Genomic DNA, 16,146 nt, shown 5'->3' with positions numbered 1-16,146 from the left:
TAAACTGTTTCATTTTGCACTTCAGTTTATTTTTTAAAAAATACTTTAACTCTAACAGTCATTTGTTTCAATTTGCTCTTTTGTTAATTTATCAGAAACACATCATATACTCAGAGAGAGTTGTTTGTGTTTCATTTTGGACTTCATGGCAGAGTGATTGAGCTGTCTTTGTTTGAAGTGATTTGCCACTGTTAGTTGAAATTTTATGTATCAAAAGTACTAGGGGTATTGGTACTCGTTATTGGTGAGTACTCAAGGGAAAAAAAAATGTCAAACATCCACACTCTTTACTGAAATTATATCTGTGTTTATAAAGTTAAACAAAACTTTCAGTATCAAATGAAAATAATATCTTAAATTCTGATTATTACGCTTTACCCAAATCCTTAGCTTTCATTCTAGGTCTTGCTTATAGGGGTATGCTGTCTGTATGTCTCAGCAAACTCAGATTAAATTGAGCAAACTGAAACTAAATTGTGAGAAGTGAAATACTAACAGCTGGCACAGTTAGAGTGAAATATTTACAGTCTGCTGAGAGCTGGTGGTAACTGTGCTGCATAATTTAAAAGCATTGTTTCATTCAAACTTTTTATTTATCAAGACAACTGTTCCTCCCGGAGATGACCTAAAAATGATATGTCTGTGCATTAAGTTTGTTAATCACACTTTGACATTATTATTCACTCATCAGTGGTTAAAGCCGTCTGTTTTTGCCTGAGGATCAACCCCTGCACATGCCAACTGTGCCGTTACACATTACAGAGTGATTTATTGATTGATTTCTTTAATCTGAAGAGTTGCTTTTGGCAAACTCACTCCAGGAAGTGAGCTGGATATAAACTGGGAAATTTGTGGAACATCTGTCATGAATCATCTTCTAGATAAAAAGGACCTACTCTCTTCACCCAGCTCATCATATGCATGGATAGAATTTACTTTCAGAATGAGACTGAGAGCAGAGTGGAGATGTGGTAATGTATCTCAGTCGAAATCAGGTGCAAAACTGGAAGAAAAATGCTCAGAGCTACAGAACTTGGTTTTCTTTGCGCTTGGATATCTTGGGAGCAATTTGCTCCTCATTCAGCTATGCAAAGGCTGTAGAAAAATGCATGAATTGTAATCAAATGTTTTAAGGAGTTTAACTCTTTGTACCTACATTTACTCATCTAATCATTTTAACTTCAGCAGCTGATTTTTGCGCACAGATGCAGAATCCACACTAATCATTGTCATGCCTATTTACTCCTCCTAGTGTGCTCATGAAGTAAGCAACACCAGCCCCAGTCTTGACCTTTTGTGTAAAGATACCAGTATTTCTAACACCTCAGTGGAACAGAGGGACAGCTGCTGGAGTTCACTGTATAATGACGTACTTTTGAAATGTTGTTGTTGTGACCAATGCAGAGGTGTGACTTCTCCTTTCAGAGAGGACAACATTTCAGTGCTTTTGTGCTTTTCTTGCTGACATGTGTCATAGGTTTGACTGCAGGTTCACAAACAGTCTGAACCTGTTAAAGTGAAATTTGAAACTGTCTGGTCTTAACCACAAGTCATCAACATCAAAGGATTTCATTTGCAATTTTTTTTAAGTTTTTTTGCATCATTATTTTTATCATGTTTTCTTTTCTGTTAAAAAGTGAACGCTTCATGTCGCAAAAATGCAATATTACATGGAATACAAGGTTTTAGCTTTAAACCTGTTAAAGATTATCTATAAGTACAACCCCACCATAATAATGTAATAACAGTATGAAGCTCTCTTTGTGTAATTACCACAATCCCCCTCTGCACAGCACAGAGCTGCACTGTGTGCTCTCATCCTGACAGCACTGGATTTTATCCATAGATATCTAAATGATGGAATGGAGCTCCATTGAAGAATTGCTGAATTCAAATCTCTAACTTGCCGTATCTGTCTTTGTGTTTGTGTCTTAGCTAACACAGCCAAGGTGGTGATTGACATCCAGGATGAGAACGACCATCACCCAGTTTTCACAAGGCCATTGTACATCGGAGGGGTTGCAGAGGATGCCAAAACTTTCACCTCGGTGCTACAAGTGCAGGTACAGACACACACACTCATGAAGACAAATCACATGAAGCCAGACTGAAGTAGAGGAGCTAATGCTAAGACACACTGTGTACTACTTCTGTGTCCAACTTATTATTTCATGGTCACTCTTTGACTGCACGTCTACTGCAACAGATCTCACCTGAAAGTGGAGCTGCTGCTGTGTCTGTTCGTGCTCTTGCTGTTTTAATAGTACTTCAGCACAGAATCCACCTGGAGGGTCTGATTCATCTTACCTTAGAGAGGGAAGTTATTATCACAGATCCCAATTCACTGTGCTGAGCTGGATATTTACATATGGGGAACAATGGTTTCAAAGCTTAGTCGCAAAGCATTATTATGACATATTCTTCAATTCCCACTGAGTTAATATTCAACATTTACATTTGTTTCACATATTCTGACTTTATTTAATCCTGGCACTGTTTCTTGAAAGGAACCCTCATAATATCACATTTGGTCCCATTTGGTTACCATTGTTATTATTTGTCTGTATGTCCTTGAATACAATCGACCCAAATGCTTACCATAAACCACTGCTGACAGAAAGCGGAGAGATTTGCAGCATACACTTTCTCTTTTGGCTCTGAAAAGCAGTTCCTGCAAAGACAACAACAATTTTGCTCACTCTTGATTCCTCATCACCCTTGATCACCCTTACTGTCCTCTACATCTTCTGTTGTGTCCTTCTTGCTAAAACTACCACTTGGCTTTGAATTGAAATGGTTGAACGGACAGAGTGTTTATTAAAGGAGCAAGGATTGAGAAGGACAGAAAAATGAAGTCACCATCTTGAGTGCATTTGAGATACACCCACTGACTACTTAATTAGTTACTCCTGAGTAATTGCTAGTTATTATTTCTAGTTACCTGACAGCAACTCAATACCTTTAGGCATGTAGACGTGGTCAAGATGACCTACTGAAGTTTAGCTGAGCAGCAGAATGAGGAAGGAAGGTGATATAAGTGACTTATATGTGGCATTGTTGTTGGTGGTTTGAGATGGTAGACAGACAACAGGGACTTAATTCATCACCTGTTACAACCAAGGTATGCAGAGGACCATTGCACACCATGTTAAACCTTGAAGCAGATGCACTACACCAGCAGAAGACCACACCAGGTGCAGCTAAAAACAGGAAACTGAGCCCACAATTCAGCTGAATTCACTGAAATTTGGCAACAGAGAACATGAAAGACGTTGCCTGATCTGATGAGTTTTGATTTCTGCAGTGACATTCAGATGGTGTTCATCTTCACCTCTTAGTACCACCTTTGAGCGAAAAGGGGTTTTATCAGCTTGTCCCAGTGGTTTACTCACTGTTTTCCTGTCCTACTCATCAGATGCTTGGCCAAGCCTTTGACTGCTTTTGACACCAATTACATATTTGTCCATCTCACATTTTAAGTATGGGTGTGCCACATGTTATGTCAAGGAGCCTTCTTGTGCGCATCAAATGAGAGACTACAGCTGATTCTACCACCAGGTTCTTCATTCTAAGAGAACCCAGGAATGTCATGTCTCACCTCACAGTGAAATTGCACTGTGAAAAATGGGAATTAAACGTCCCCTACTTTCTTAGGCTGAGCTTAGGATATTTCACCTGTGTGAACCCAAAATAAGCTGTGGATTCTCCCAACATTAACATGAAGAATGAACGACACAAACAACCTACAGTTCACATCTCTAGTTCATCCCCATGGTGATGTTAGTAAAACAAACACACTGTCATTGCTGAAAGGCTATAAAAAGTAAAAGGAAAGGTTAGGGCGAGGCCTGTCGAATCTCTGAACAACTCTTGATAGACAGCCCTCTCCTTAATGTTCTGCTCTACTTTTCATAGCCTTTCAGCGAGGTCAGTGTGGTTATTTTGTACAAATATCACCATAGAGATGAACCATGGCTAAAATCCTCTTGAACAGCCTTTGGCATATTTATTTACACAATCAGTCTCCACTGGAACACGCATGTTCACCCAAGTATCAAGTTGGCCTTTTGGCCACAACAATGGTAGGGTCAGAATTATGCGTAAACAACATGGAAGCATCAATCAATCCTGCCTTGTAGCAACAGATCAGGCTGGTGATAGTGCTGTAATGGTAGGGGGGATAACTGCATGGCACACTTGGGGGCCCTTAGTACCAACTGAGCTACAGTCTACCTGAGTATCATTACTGACCATGTCCATCCCTTTGTGACCACAGTGTACCAATCTTCTGTTGGACACTCAATACTCGTCACAAAGCTCAAATCATAACAAACTGGTTTCTTCAACATGAGAACAAACTTCAAAAGCCTCCACAGTCACTGGATTTCAATCCAATAGAGCTCCTTTAGGATGTGGATGTGCATTATGAATGTGCTGCCGACAAATCTGCCAAAACAAAAATCTCTGAGGAACGTTTCCAGCACCTTGTTAAATCAATGCTACAAAAAAGTTACCATCTCTGAAAGAGTTAAATTTGGTGCTGCTTGGTAGGTGTTGGACAAGAATGATAACAGCAGGCAGCAGAAATTACACTATAAACATTAGGCCCAGAAGCAGCCTGAACATGAAACTATTTGGTTTATCCTAGAATGGAAATGCTTCCAGTGCCGGTGTCAGTTTGTGTTTTTTTTTCCAACATGAGATAACATTCAGCCCGAGTAGGAATAGATGAAACAGTAAAATTGTTTTCCCTTGACTCTGACCCCTGTCTCTCTGTTAATTGATACATCTCTTTGTTTCTGCTCCATTTTGCCAAACTCAAGAGGATTTCACTTCAGTGTAAACAAGCTAACGCATTATTGAAAGGCTTTTTCAGGAGTAGAAATGGGTCACAGAGTCTATCACTCTCAGCTTCTATCAAACAAGTATGTTTTAATGAGCCTGGATGTCACCAGAGACGTGGGCAGGGTCTCTGGTAGACAAGTACTTGCTTTAATGTTTTATCACAGCATTAAGATCATTCTTAGACATTTCTGTTTCATGAGATCATACACAGTGAGGGCGGCAGGAGAGATGAGTAAATAAAGATGAGAAGGCAGGAGTCACTCTTAAAAACAGATTACGGTTTCATGGATACTGAAAGTGTCTTTTTCTGTCTTATAAACTCCATACTTTCAATTTCATTACTCCTGTGCAGCAGACGCTGGAGTCTTCGATTTGAATTCTCAGTTTCAGACTCTGCTTCAGCTGGTTCGCAGTAACCTCCTCTCCAGCTGTCTGACCCCTTTGAATACTCAAGCAGCCTGACAGGAAGAACTAATAGCCTGGTAGTCGGCTCGATCACCGCAGGGAGAGGCCATAGATCTTGGAAGGTTGGACGGAAAAGAGAGGATTGATGGTTGGATAAAGATAACTGGCACCCTGCTGAGAGACAAACCGAGCGGACAGAAGAAGGCAGGGAACACATGCATGATTCATGAGAGGATGAATGGCTGGAGACGAGACGTGGGGGGATTGACCGTAAAGATGGACAGTGATGCTGGCGGCACATTTGCAAACACTGGGATGAAAGAAAGTCTGGGTCAAAAAAAAAAGAAAGTTTGAAGCATGTTAGTTTTCATTCTCTGCACTTTCTCTCAAGTGTAACTAATTCCATCAAATCCGTCTGGCTGTCTGTCTTTTTGTCCCTCAGGGGATGCCGTAACACAAAAATTGATTGGATTGCAGATGAGTCCTAAATTAGCAAACTTTCTTGTTACTAAGAAGTTTATTTCATTATTTTCCAAATCAAATTCACATCACATTTTTCCCCTTCGAAACATTTCTGTCACTTTTCCAATCAGTACTGGTGAATATGTGAAGGAGAGTGGAGTTTACTTTTTATAGTACCTCTCTTGAAGTGGGTGTTTACACCAAAAGTAGGCCACTTGTTTGTGGGTCATTATGAGATGACAACCAAATACAAACCAGGTTGCCCAGGGATGACGATGCTGCTTTTGTGGCTTTGGAAATTATGTGGTGGTAAATCACCATGGCAACAATCATTTCATGACATTTACTGAGTTGTTTGGTGCTCACAAAAAAGTGCTTTTCAAAGAGACTCAGGTGTGCAGGAAGACTCAAAAGTGAGTGCTTTTATTGTGGATTCAGTAAAGTTCACTTCTAACGAGAGGGTCTAAATACTGGATTGTAGGGGCTTGTGCAATGTGAATGTAGCATTTCCATGACTCAATAAAAAGCAGTGCTGAAAGGCTTCTAAATTATACACGCATCTCCAGCTGCCACTCAGATTTAACCATAATAGGAAGAATAATGTAAAACATCAATGGCCCAAGTCAGCTACTCTGTCATTTCAGATGTGCAGACAGTTATGCAATATATAATAGCCCTGTGGACAGGGCGCTTTAATTTGTGTATGACTTTTTTTCTATTTTTCTTAGGGCACAGAGGGAAAAAAAGGCAGTTCTCGAGAACAGTGGTTTTCAAAGTGGGGGCCGTGGCTCCCTGAGGGGCCGCCTAGAAGCACAAGAGGGGCCTCAGAAAATTGGAGGAAAGGGAGAAATAGAATTCACTTTTTTATTATTATTTTTCATTTACTTTAGGTTTTCTACTTTTATTTAACAAATAAAATACAAAACATAAAGTGCTGGGTTCACATGTTTCTGATTGTACCTATCTGCACCTGTTCTGACAACTGCAACTTCAGTATGACGATGTCACGATCTGTGTAGACCTGGCAGTTTGTGCTTATTATTAAGCTGTCCAAAAAATTGAACTGAACCTTGAGGCTCTTCCTCTGTCTAGCTACTGGTTACATGTAAGAAAGGAGTATCCCACCTTGGCTTACAGAGCCCTCAAATGCCTTTTGCAACAACCTACTTGTGGGAGTCTGGCTTTTGTTTGTTAATGATTTGCTGTTCTAAACAAATGTAATAATTACTGAAAAGGGAAAAAAGTAAAAAAAAAACACATTCTTAAAGTTGACATTTCTTTACATAGTCTGAAGCATTGTCTGCCAGTTTTCAAAGGGGGTCTCCTGTCAGAAGCAAACGCTGTTAGGGGGGCCTTGGCACTGCTCTAGAACACAAAGATGGCACAAATACTGTGTCAGAGGCCAGTTATTTTGCAGAAATGTACCTCTTTCAAGGATTTATGAGAAAGATGCATACATTTTCAGGATGTGTACTTAAGAACGTACTCGTCATCCTCAAGCATGTTACAAGAAAGTCTCAAGACAGCACATGATCTACAGAGAAGACACACCAGTCTGACACAGGACAAGGGGTGACGCAGACATGAGGTAATGGGTTACAGATAGAACAACAGAGGGATGGGGCTCACAAACATAAAGGCAGAGAAAACATTGGGGGGGGAGGTGAAGTGACCTGACCGCGAAAGACATTTCTAAAGTCAAAAGTGTAAACTTAACATAATCAGCAGGACATGAGAACACAACAATACATCACCAGCCTGAACGGTTGATACAAGGCAGAATAGATCTGTGCTTTGTGCTGTTTATGCCAAATTGTGACCCTGCCATCCCAATCGCGCAGCAAAAACCCAGACTTATAAGACAAGGCAGTTCCCCAGTTTCTGTTCTCAGCTGACAGAAGTGCCTTCCGGTGTGTTCTGCTCCTGCTATACTGTTCATTCAGAGACCATCTTCTGCAGACCTTGGTTATATAGAGTTGTTATTTTACGGACTGTTGACTTGGGCAGCTGTGGCTCAGTGGTAGAGTAGTCCCCTCTCAATCGGAAGGTAGGGGGTTCAATTCCAGTTCCTGTAGTCACATGTCGAAGTGTCCTTGAGCAAGACACTGAACCCCGAATTGCTCCCACTGTTGGTAAGTGGTGTGTGAGTGTGGTAGATAAAACTGATGGGTTCCAATAGTAAAACCTTTACCATCAGTGTGTGAATGTGGTGTAGAGTGAATGGGTGAATTAGAGTAAAAAGACCATTTACTGTTTACCATTCTGCCATCTCCGAGCATTCTGTTCATTCTCCTTTAACCTTGTGTTTTTTTTTTCCTTTTTGGAAAAAAGAAAGATCTCTAAGGTTGAAGCCTTGGAGATGGTTGACCAACCAGTCTGACCCCACCAACCATACTAAGAGTGAAGTCACCTAAATCACTTTTCTTCCCCATTCTGATGCTCAATTTGAACGCCAGCTGCTGGTCTAAGACCATGTTTACATGCCCCAATGCATTGAGTTGCTCCCAGGTGATTGATTAATTACACATCTCGGTTAACGAGCAGTTGAAAAGCTGTGACTGTGCAGACTCAGAATATGTCTTTACTTAATTGAAAACACCTGTAGCTCTGCTAGTGAACAGGCTCTTTTATAGTAGTGCAGGTGTTGATGCATTTCTAAAAAGTTACCTCATCCAACCTCTGCAAGTAAGAACACATGAAAACCATCTTCACATCCTTTCTTCCCTTGGTCCACCTCTACTCCCTCTCTTTCAGTACGTATTCCTCTTTACTTCGCCCTTTCTTCCTTGCTGCTTTTTGCTCTATTCCCTGGTCATAATATAAAAATCAATTTTTTGTTTCTTGCTATCATAGCGTTAGCTTTGATGTTGTGGGCGCCTGTGAGCTGAATCTGTATTTTATTCTCCTGGCCATTCTTTTTAAGACTCTGTAATAAATCAATGTCTGTCTGAAAGCATGTCTGCGCGTGGATGTGAGTGTGAGGTCTGCATGAAAGTGAGAACGAGGGGAGAGATTCGGTAGTTAGCCCAGAATGACAGAGCGGATAAACAGACATGAACCCACAGCTCAAAGCACCGCTTTACCCCCTGCTGGCGAGTCAGAGTCGTGAGCATGAAACGAAAAAAAAGAAACAATAATTTTGTGGGTGGTTTCCGTGAGTCAGAGCTCCACATGAACAGGAAATCAATCTTAGCCTGATCAATAAACACGGAACTGCTGTGCATTGATCATCTGCTCAAACACCTGGGATGAATTGATCACAATCATGAAAGCAATCATCGACCGAAGAATTAAGATAACAGCAACAATGACTTGATGAGAGCATTGTTGCATGGGTGATTATGATTGTTGAATTTCATTAGAATAGTGATTATGAGGCTGATATTGTCTCCAGAGTCATTATGATGATGATTATTTTAATAACACTGAAATAATTTTTGTTTTCCCTCATCCCACAGGCCCTGGACAGAGACACTGGGAACTACAGCTCTATGATGTACCGCCTCATCATCCCCCCTCCACCTGGAAAAGAAACCAAAGACAGCAAAGATGGATTCGTCATTGAGCCATACAGCGGCATAGTGAAAACAGCGATTATGTACCGCAACATGAGGAGGTCGTATTTTAAGTTTGAGGTGGTTGCTACGGACAACTTCGGTCACGGACACAGCAGCAAGGCAGAAATAGTGGTGTGTAAATTCCAGGCTCTGACAGTAGCAACATGTTTATTATCTATAAATACAGAGGCTCATATGAAGGGTCTACCAGTGTCCTTGAAGTGAAACAAAAATCAATCTCACAAGCTAGTGTCAAAGCATAATACTCTGTGTATCAGTGTTTTTGTTTTCTTTAGTTTTGCACAAGACAATGTTGAGCTCAATCAGTTGTCATGTTTTTTTTTTTCTGTCAAGGTGTCAGTCGTCAACCAGCTTGACATGCAAGTGGTCGTATCAAATGTGCCGCCAACATATGTGGAGAAAAACAAAGACAAGCTCCTCAGGTAACAAAGATTAAACACTATTATTTGATTGTTTTATCTCTTTAGTCACGAAACAGACTGAAAGTGCTGCTGTGGGGTAGGTGTCAAGGTGATGCAACTACCTGACAGCTTTTGATGACATTTTTACACCTGACACTTGGTAGGTGATTCACTTTGTCAAAAGAGAGCAAGATTAGATTTTTTTGAGGAAAGCAGGATGGGGCTCCAGAAATAGCACAGGTCAACAGTTCATCAGGTCAACATTAAAGCTCATTGGAGGAGCTTTAATTTGGTTTACTGATTCATGAGTGGGTGTACTCTTCATGGCCTTTACATTTGAAGTGGAACTACTGTATTTGTACAATTTGCAGGAACTTCTAATAAGTTTTAACAGACTGATCTGAATACTTAAACATAATCATACAATGTTAATGATATAGGTAGAGACAAAAGTGTCTATAGTTGCAGTCAGCAATTTACTTTAGCTTTGTAGCAGCAAAACATAACCATCGATCTTTTCTTACATAAGCTCTGGTACTTCTCTCTACCATCAAATGTCAAAAATAAACAAGACTGTGTTGATTCAAAAGCCCAAGATATGGAAAAGAATCAAAGTCTGAAACTTTTGACAACCTTCCTCTGCTTGTACTTCAGCTGTGTGCTTGTTTTCAGAAACCATGTTGCTCGCAAAGATTTCCTGTCCTACAAATATAACATTTTCCTCAGCCCTCACTTTTCCCCTGTAAACTCTCGACACATCCAGCTTTAGACCTGTGCTCGTCTTTTGCTTTGTCGGAGGTCGAAATGATGCAACAGGAACAATGCAAGGTGTAATTTGACCTATGGTTGGACTGTCACCTTCTTGAATGTGTGTGTGTTAACTTTACTCTCGGAGCTGCGACTGTGGACAGAGGGAGGGTGAAGAGAGTTCATCTGTTCTGGCCTCCTAAGCTTTGTTGTTTGACAGCAGGCAGTTACAATTCAAGATGCAGCACCACCACTGAAAAAAGGCTGTAATGAATGTATTGTCTGATGAACTATTGACCCTGTGCTCACATAAAATCTATAGAGAGCAATTCACAGACAAACAAGTGTTCAAAAATCTGCTTATATTTGTAACCATTTGTCATTTTACAAGTTTAAAACAATGGAAAATACATATCACGCCAGTAGTTGTAAAAGGTTTTATAACAGAGTGGTTTAATGGTATATTCATACTTCTGCAGAAATAGAGTTTCAACCTTTAACTGGTGCCATTTTGCGCCCTAAAGTTTTTCCAGGCAGAGGTTCTTCTACATTGATTTAGCTTCATGAGAGATTCAAGCTGTAATTGCTACCATGGGGAAATCAGTAAGAGCTGCTAAAGAGCAAATACAGTGCTGAGTTCGAAAACAGTGATTTATTAGAAAAAATGTGTCCTAGAAAGTATGAAGCTCCATGTGCTTTGTTGATTTAGATCCCACAGTGGGACTGTGACAGGGACAGGTACTAGATCACCACAGCAAAACCCCCATTTAAAGAGCAGACAGCAGTCAGTTTTTAAATATGGTACCAAATATCAAACAAGATTTAGGAACAGTTGTAGTTTGTTTGATATCTGTATGTTTTAGATCAATGATAAATACAAATTACACTTCAAAAACTGAAATCCAAGCAAGTTTTTGTCTTGTTTTTTTGTTCAAAGATGGTCTTATTAGATCAAATATCAGACACAGTCACCTGACGAATCTAGAAAATGTTTTATTTATGATCTGAAAAGGCAAAAACGATGCCCTAACTGCTTGTAAAGTATAATTGGACATTAAAACTTAAACTTATCATAGAGGTGATACAAAGCATTGGACAAGTCATCACAAAGATTATTGAAACAGATGGGAAATAAGGTAGGCCCTAAAACCAAACCTTGTGGAGCACCCTTTGAAATCCCTCGTGGAGGTGAACCTAGCCACGTGTACACGTTGTGTTCTGTTTGACAGGGAGTTGCTGCTTTAGGAAATGTGCAAACTTACCTCTTTCACCTCTTTTAGAGATTTAAATTTTGTCATAATTACCCCCGCCAAGGAGGTTACATTTTTGGGAGGGTTTGTCCGTCTCTGTCTGTGAACGACATAACTCAAAAAGTGCCAAACAGATCTTGATTAAATTTTCAGGAAATGTTCAAAATAGGATAAGGAAGAAGTGATCAAATTTTGGAGGTGATCTGGATTACCTTCTGGACCCAGGTTTTTTTTGAAGGATTCTTTATCATTGTGAGATAGGGCTGTTTTCACCATATGTGTATATAACTCCACGATAAATGGTCGGATTGCTTTTCAAAACAATACAAGACAAGGTCACCATAATTTCTGACAAATGTAAAAGTACGACCCAGATCCTGGCAATATTCTGGATACTAAGATCCAGAATATGAAATATGTAGGTTCTGGGTCATAATATCTTTCAAGGTAACAAATTATTGCACAATCCTGAAACTAACATCAAATTGTAGCAGACAGTCTGCTGAAAGGGAGTATAACATTAAAGTAGGACTGAAGTTTTGTCAAGTCATAATATGCTTGGTGGAGGTCTGTGCTTTTTAAGTGCTTTTCTAGTTATTATTGTTATGGTGATGGAAGGCTGGTTCCAAGAAGCTAATACAGGAGAGATATGATATCTTTTTCGGATACTTGTCATTTCAAATGCTCCCCCTAGAACCAGTCCACATAATCCTCTCAGGGAAGCCTGACATCAGGGCATTTCAATGATCTAATAATGAATGGGAAAGATTTATTGCAACATTTTGTGACAGGATGGCCTTCATTTTCATAAAGTTACATGGATATAACATGGCTGTCTTGGTGTTTGGGGCCAAGATTTAGTTTTTCTTATTGCCTCAGGACTGTTTGTCACTCAGGTCTTGATGCCCTAAAGGCATGCATGGAGTCAGGTAAACTCTCCTCACACTTTGCCAGATATTTTTTATATTGGCTTCTTATACATAACTCAAACTGCCTAACTTTTGTTTGTATTTCTGTTCAGTCAAAGCTTAGGGAAATTGCTGCATACCTTTGTCTTGCGCACATAGAGTTTGATAATAAAACTTTCAAGCACTTCTCTCTGCCTCTCTTCACTCCCTCACACACACATCCACACAAACACACCCATATGCAGACATCACAGTGGTTTCACAGTTTTCTTGTAAGCAGGTGTACCTGGGGGAGAGAAATCAATAACACACAGCGTGAGCCTGACGAGTAAAAAGAAAAACCGAAATTGTATTCTGTGTCGTTCCACGTTTAACTCTCAAAAAGCTTATCTATTGTTTTTTTCATTCATCCCAGCATTTTGGAGCGCTATGTCCAGGAGCAGATACCAGGAGCCAGGGTTGTAGTGGAAACCATCGGACCCCACCGCCACGGCGAAGGAATGGAGCAGGAAGATTACACCAAGTCCGACCTCATGATTTACGCCATCGACCCGCTGACAAACAGAGCTGTATCCAGGCAGGAGCTCCACAAGTGAGAACTTTGCCAAGAAATCCATGAAAAGTAAAATGGCAGCTCTCCAAAAGCTTCATATCAAAAGAAATAGGACAGGGACTGAAGTGAAGCTGCTTTGAAATTAATTAATTTCTAAATTTATCAGCCAAAGTTAGTTTTTTTGGAGTGCTGCCATTCACAGAAGTTTTTGGATGCTTTTTTTTCCAAGGCAATCTGTTTTTTCCTGTCAGCTTAATCACTCAGAAAAGTCAAGTTCCCTCTAAATTTTGACCTTCCTCACTTTGACAAAGAGGGGTGGTAAGGATGCAGACAAATAAAGAACTGATTAACATCTCTGGCCTTTACACCTGGTATTTTTCCTTCCCATCTGAAGGTTTCTTGACGGTAAACTCTTGGACATTAATAAAGAGTTCCAGCCCTTTCTCCCTCCTGGTGGACGCATCCTGGAGATCCGAACCCCTGAAGTGGTGACCAGCGTGAAGAAAGCTATGCAGGCTGTGGGCTACACAGAGGGGGCGCTGCTGGCTTTGGCAGTTATTATAATTATCTGCTGTGTCCCTGCCATACTGGTTGTTATCATTACCTACAGACAGTGAGTATAGTTTCTTTAATGCAGATGAATAATGTGAGGATGTTGGAGTTGAATGTCACTCTATCATGTTTACAGAATAATGCTGCCAAAGCAAACTTATTCACTATTTTTATCCTTTTATTTAGAAAAAAACACTGAAATCATCGTTATCACCAGTTTCATTCTCTAATTCATTGTGACATTGACCTCAATCATTGTTAAAAACTCTCAGAAACATTTTATTCTCACAAACCATGTTCAGTGAGTCAGTTATACATACTCTGTTGCAGTAAATATACTGTCGTCTAGAGGAGAATTAATGTCCAGAAATGGCCTTTTTACTTAATTTCATGGATGTATTTACTCAACTGTCTCAAGTTCATGTGGTACTGAGTCAAGACATGACATACTTTAATAAAATATAGACACAGGATTCAGCACAGGAAGATTAGAAATCTAAAAGATTTCCTGCTCTGATGTTTTCACAAAAGCATTTTACATGCAACACACTCTGTATGTTTACAAGCAGCTTAAGAAATCAGACTATGAGCTCGGTTGGCACAAGATCACACTTTTGAGATGCATGTAAACAGTGTAGCCAGACTGAGAAGGGGTGAAGTATAGCTGGGGTAACACGCTTAATCACACATTCATCGCGGCCATCACTGATAGGATGTTGCTTCTTCTTCTTTGAGTGAACCAAAACTAGTTTGATACACACACAGCTCTGCTTATCAAAATAGTACTTCAATACTTCTTTTTTAAAGAATTACATCATGATTCTCCCAGAATGACAACTTTATTTTTCAACACATTGAGACTTCGATTTTGTAACATTATAACTTTAATCAAACAATGTCACAATAAAGTAATAAGGTCAAATAAGGTAAAACAGAATCAAACACAGTTAAAAGCCAGAAAAGAAGGATCATGTTTCCAACGTATATAGACGATATAAATGGTGAAATATTAGCAACAACTGTTTTCTTGTTTTAATTAAAATTTTATCCTTACATTTGAAAAAATGCAATACTAATTCTGTTTTTCTCCCATTTATATTCTCTACTAAACAGTTTTTGTTGACTCATATTCATCTCTTGGATTTCATCCAAAATAAACTTAATAGTCATGTTGTTTGATTTCAATGCTTAATGTTGGCAGAAACATATCAAAAAATAGCAACCTCCATTATTATTCGTCATACTCCAGTTTTGAAAAAAATTCTAGACCTGCCCCTCACTGTCACTGAAAGAATAGAGAAGTCAGAGAGTGTTGCAGCACAGTCGAGTCCCTGTCACCCAAATAAAGTGCAGGCTGCCCATCATTGCAGGTGGAGAAGGTGATTGATCTTATTGCAAACCTCTTGAGGCTACTGTTTCATTTATTGCAATCCAACATAAAAGCCCACCACAGAGTGCTATCTGAAAGCCTGTAATGTTCTATACTGTGTGCTTTTTGTGCAACTTGTGGTCATTTCAGCCCCTAACATAATTGAGCTTCAAGTGAAACCATCTACTTCGACATCAATTTGATGCTGCTGGACTCCTTTAAACCACACTGCTGTTAAAGCAGCTTTTGACTTTAAATAGGCAGGCTAAAAAAAGATAACAAGCCATTTAGAGAGCTCATGAATTCCTTTGAAAGAGAATACCAACAGTCAGAAAAATCGACACAGCCGGCAGTGTTTCCCACAGGACGTCCTTTAGCTCTATTTATCATTTTATCACCTGGGCCTGTCAATTCCCTCGATGATTCAGCATGGCAGCCTGTCCCCCAGTGACAATTCTAATAGTTTGTTTAGCTAACCACTGTGAAAGGCCATTAATTTCATCCGTCTCTGTAGCACACATAAACAAGCCCACACACACAAACGCACATGCTCAAAGTGGATCAGTGATTTTGGATAGAGCGACTCATCCCGCTGAGAAAAAGAGACTAATAACAAATAAAGGACGAGAGCAGAGAGGCGCTTTAAAGACAGAAAAACAGAGTGGTTATCATCAGCATAATAATCGCTAGCCCTGCTGCTAACTGACTGTAATGAAGACCAATTGATCGACTTGCTTGTAAATTACAAACAGTAAACCTGGCTCATGAGAGGTACTGTATGATTTATGCACTGATCTTTCTCCCTCTGTCTCCCCATCTCCCATCTGCTGCATCCGTCCCCACCAGATTCAAAGAGTGAGTACTGTTTTTTATTCTCGTTCTGAAATATGAAGGTGGCCATCTTTAACACCTTTCACACTGATTTATCTATCGACTTTCATTGTACTATAAAGTGAACGGGATGAGGAAGGGCAGTGAAAACAGAAAGGACAGCACACAATCAAACAAATGACTCCTGAAGAACACGGCATCAGTAAATGTCCAAAAACTGATGCTTTTATTAGAGTGTGTCTGTG

At 39.8% G+C, this 16,146-nt stretch overlaps 1 protein-coding gene across 1 annotated transcript in view; it reads left to right on the top strand.

The window, feature by feature from the left end:
* Window positions 1-16,146, top strand: part of pcdh15b (protocadherin-related 15b) — a 281,925-nt gene that overhangs the window by 222,433 nt on the left and 43,346 nt on the right. The window contains exons 29-34 of the mRNA XM_074662917.1: window positions 1,936-2,063; window positions 9,171-9,401; window positions 9,624-9,712; window positions 13,012-13,188; window positions 13,544-13,762; window positions 15,917-15,925. Coding sequence (XP_074519018.1) covers window positions 1,936-2,063; window positions 9,171-9,401; window positions 9,624-9,712; window positions 13,012-13,188; window positions 13,544-13,762; window positions 15,917-15,925 — 853 coding nt within the window. The remainder of the gene's footprint in view (window positions 1-1,935; window positions 2,064-9,170; window positions 9,402-9,623; window positions 9,713-13,011; window positions 13,189-13,543; window positions 13,763-15,916; window positions 15,926-16,146) is intronic.

The sequence above is a fragment of the Halichoeres trimaculatus genome, unplaced genomic scaffold (genome assembly GCF_033239565.1).
Source record: "Halichoeres trimaculatus isolate MK-OKI-2021-1 unplaced genomic scaffold, fHalTri1.1 fHalTri1_scaffold_23, whole genome shotgun sequence".
Taxonomy (NCBI): Eukaryota; Metazoa; Chordata; class Actinopteri; order Labriformes; family Labridae; genus Halichoeres; species Halichoeres trimaculatus.
This window is presented reverse-complemented; position numbering and strand designations above follow the sequence as displayed.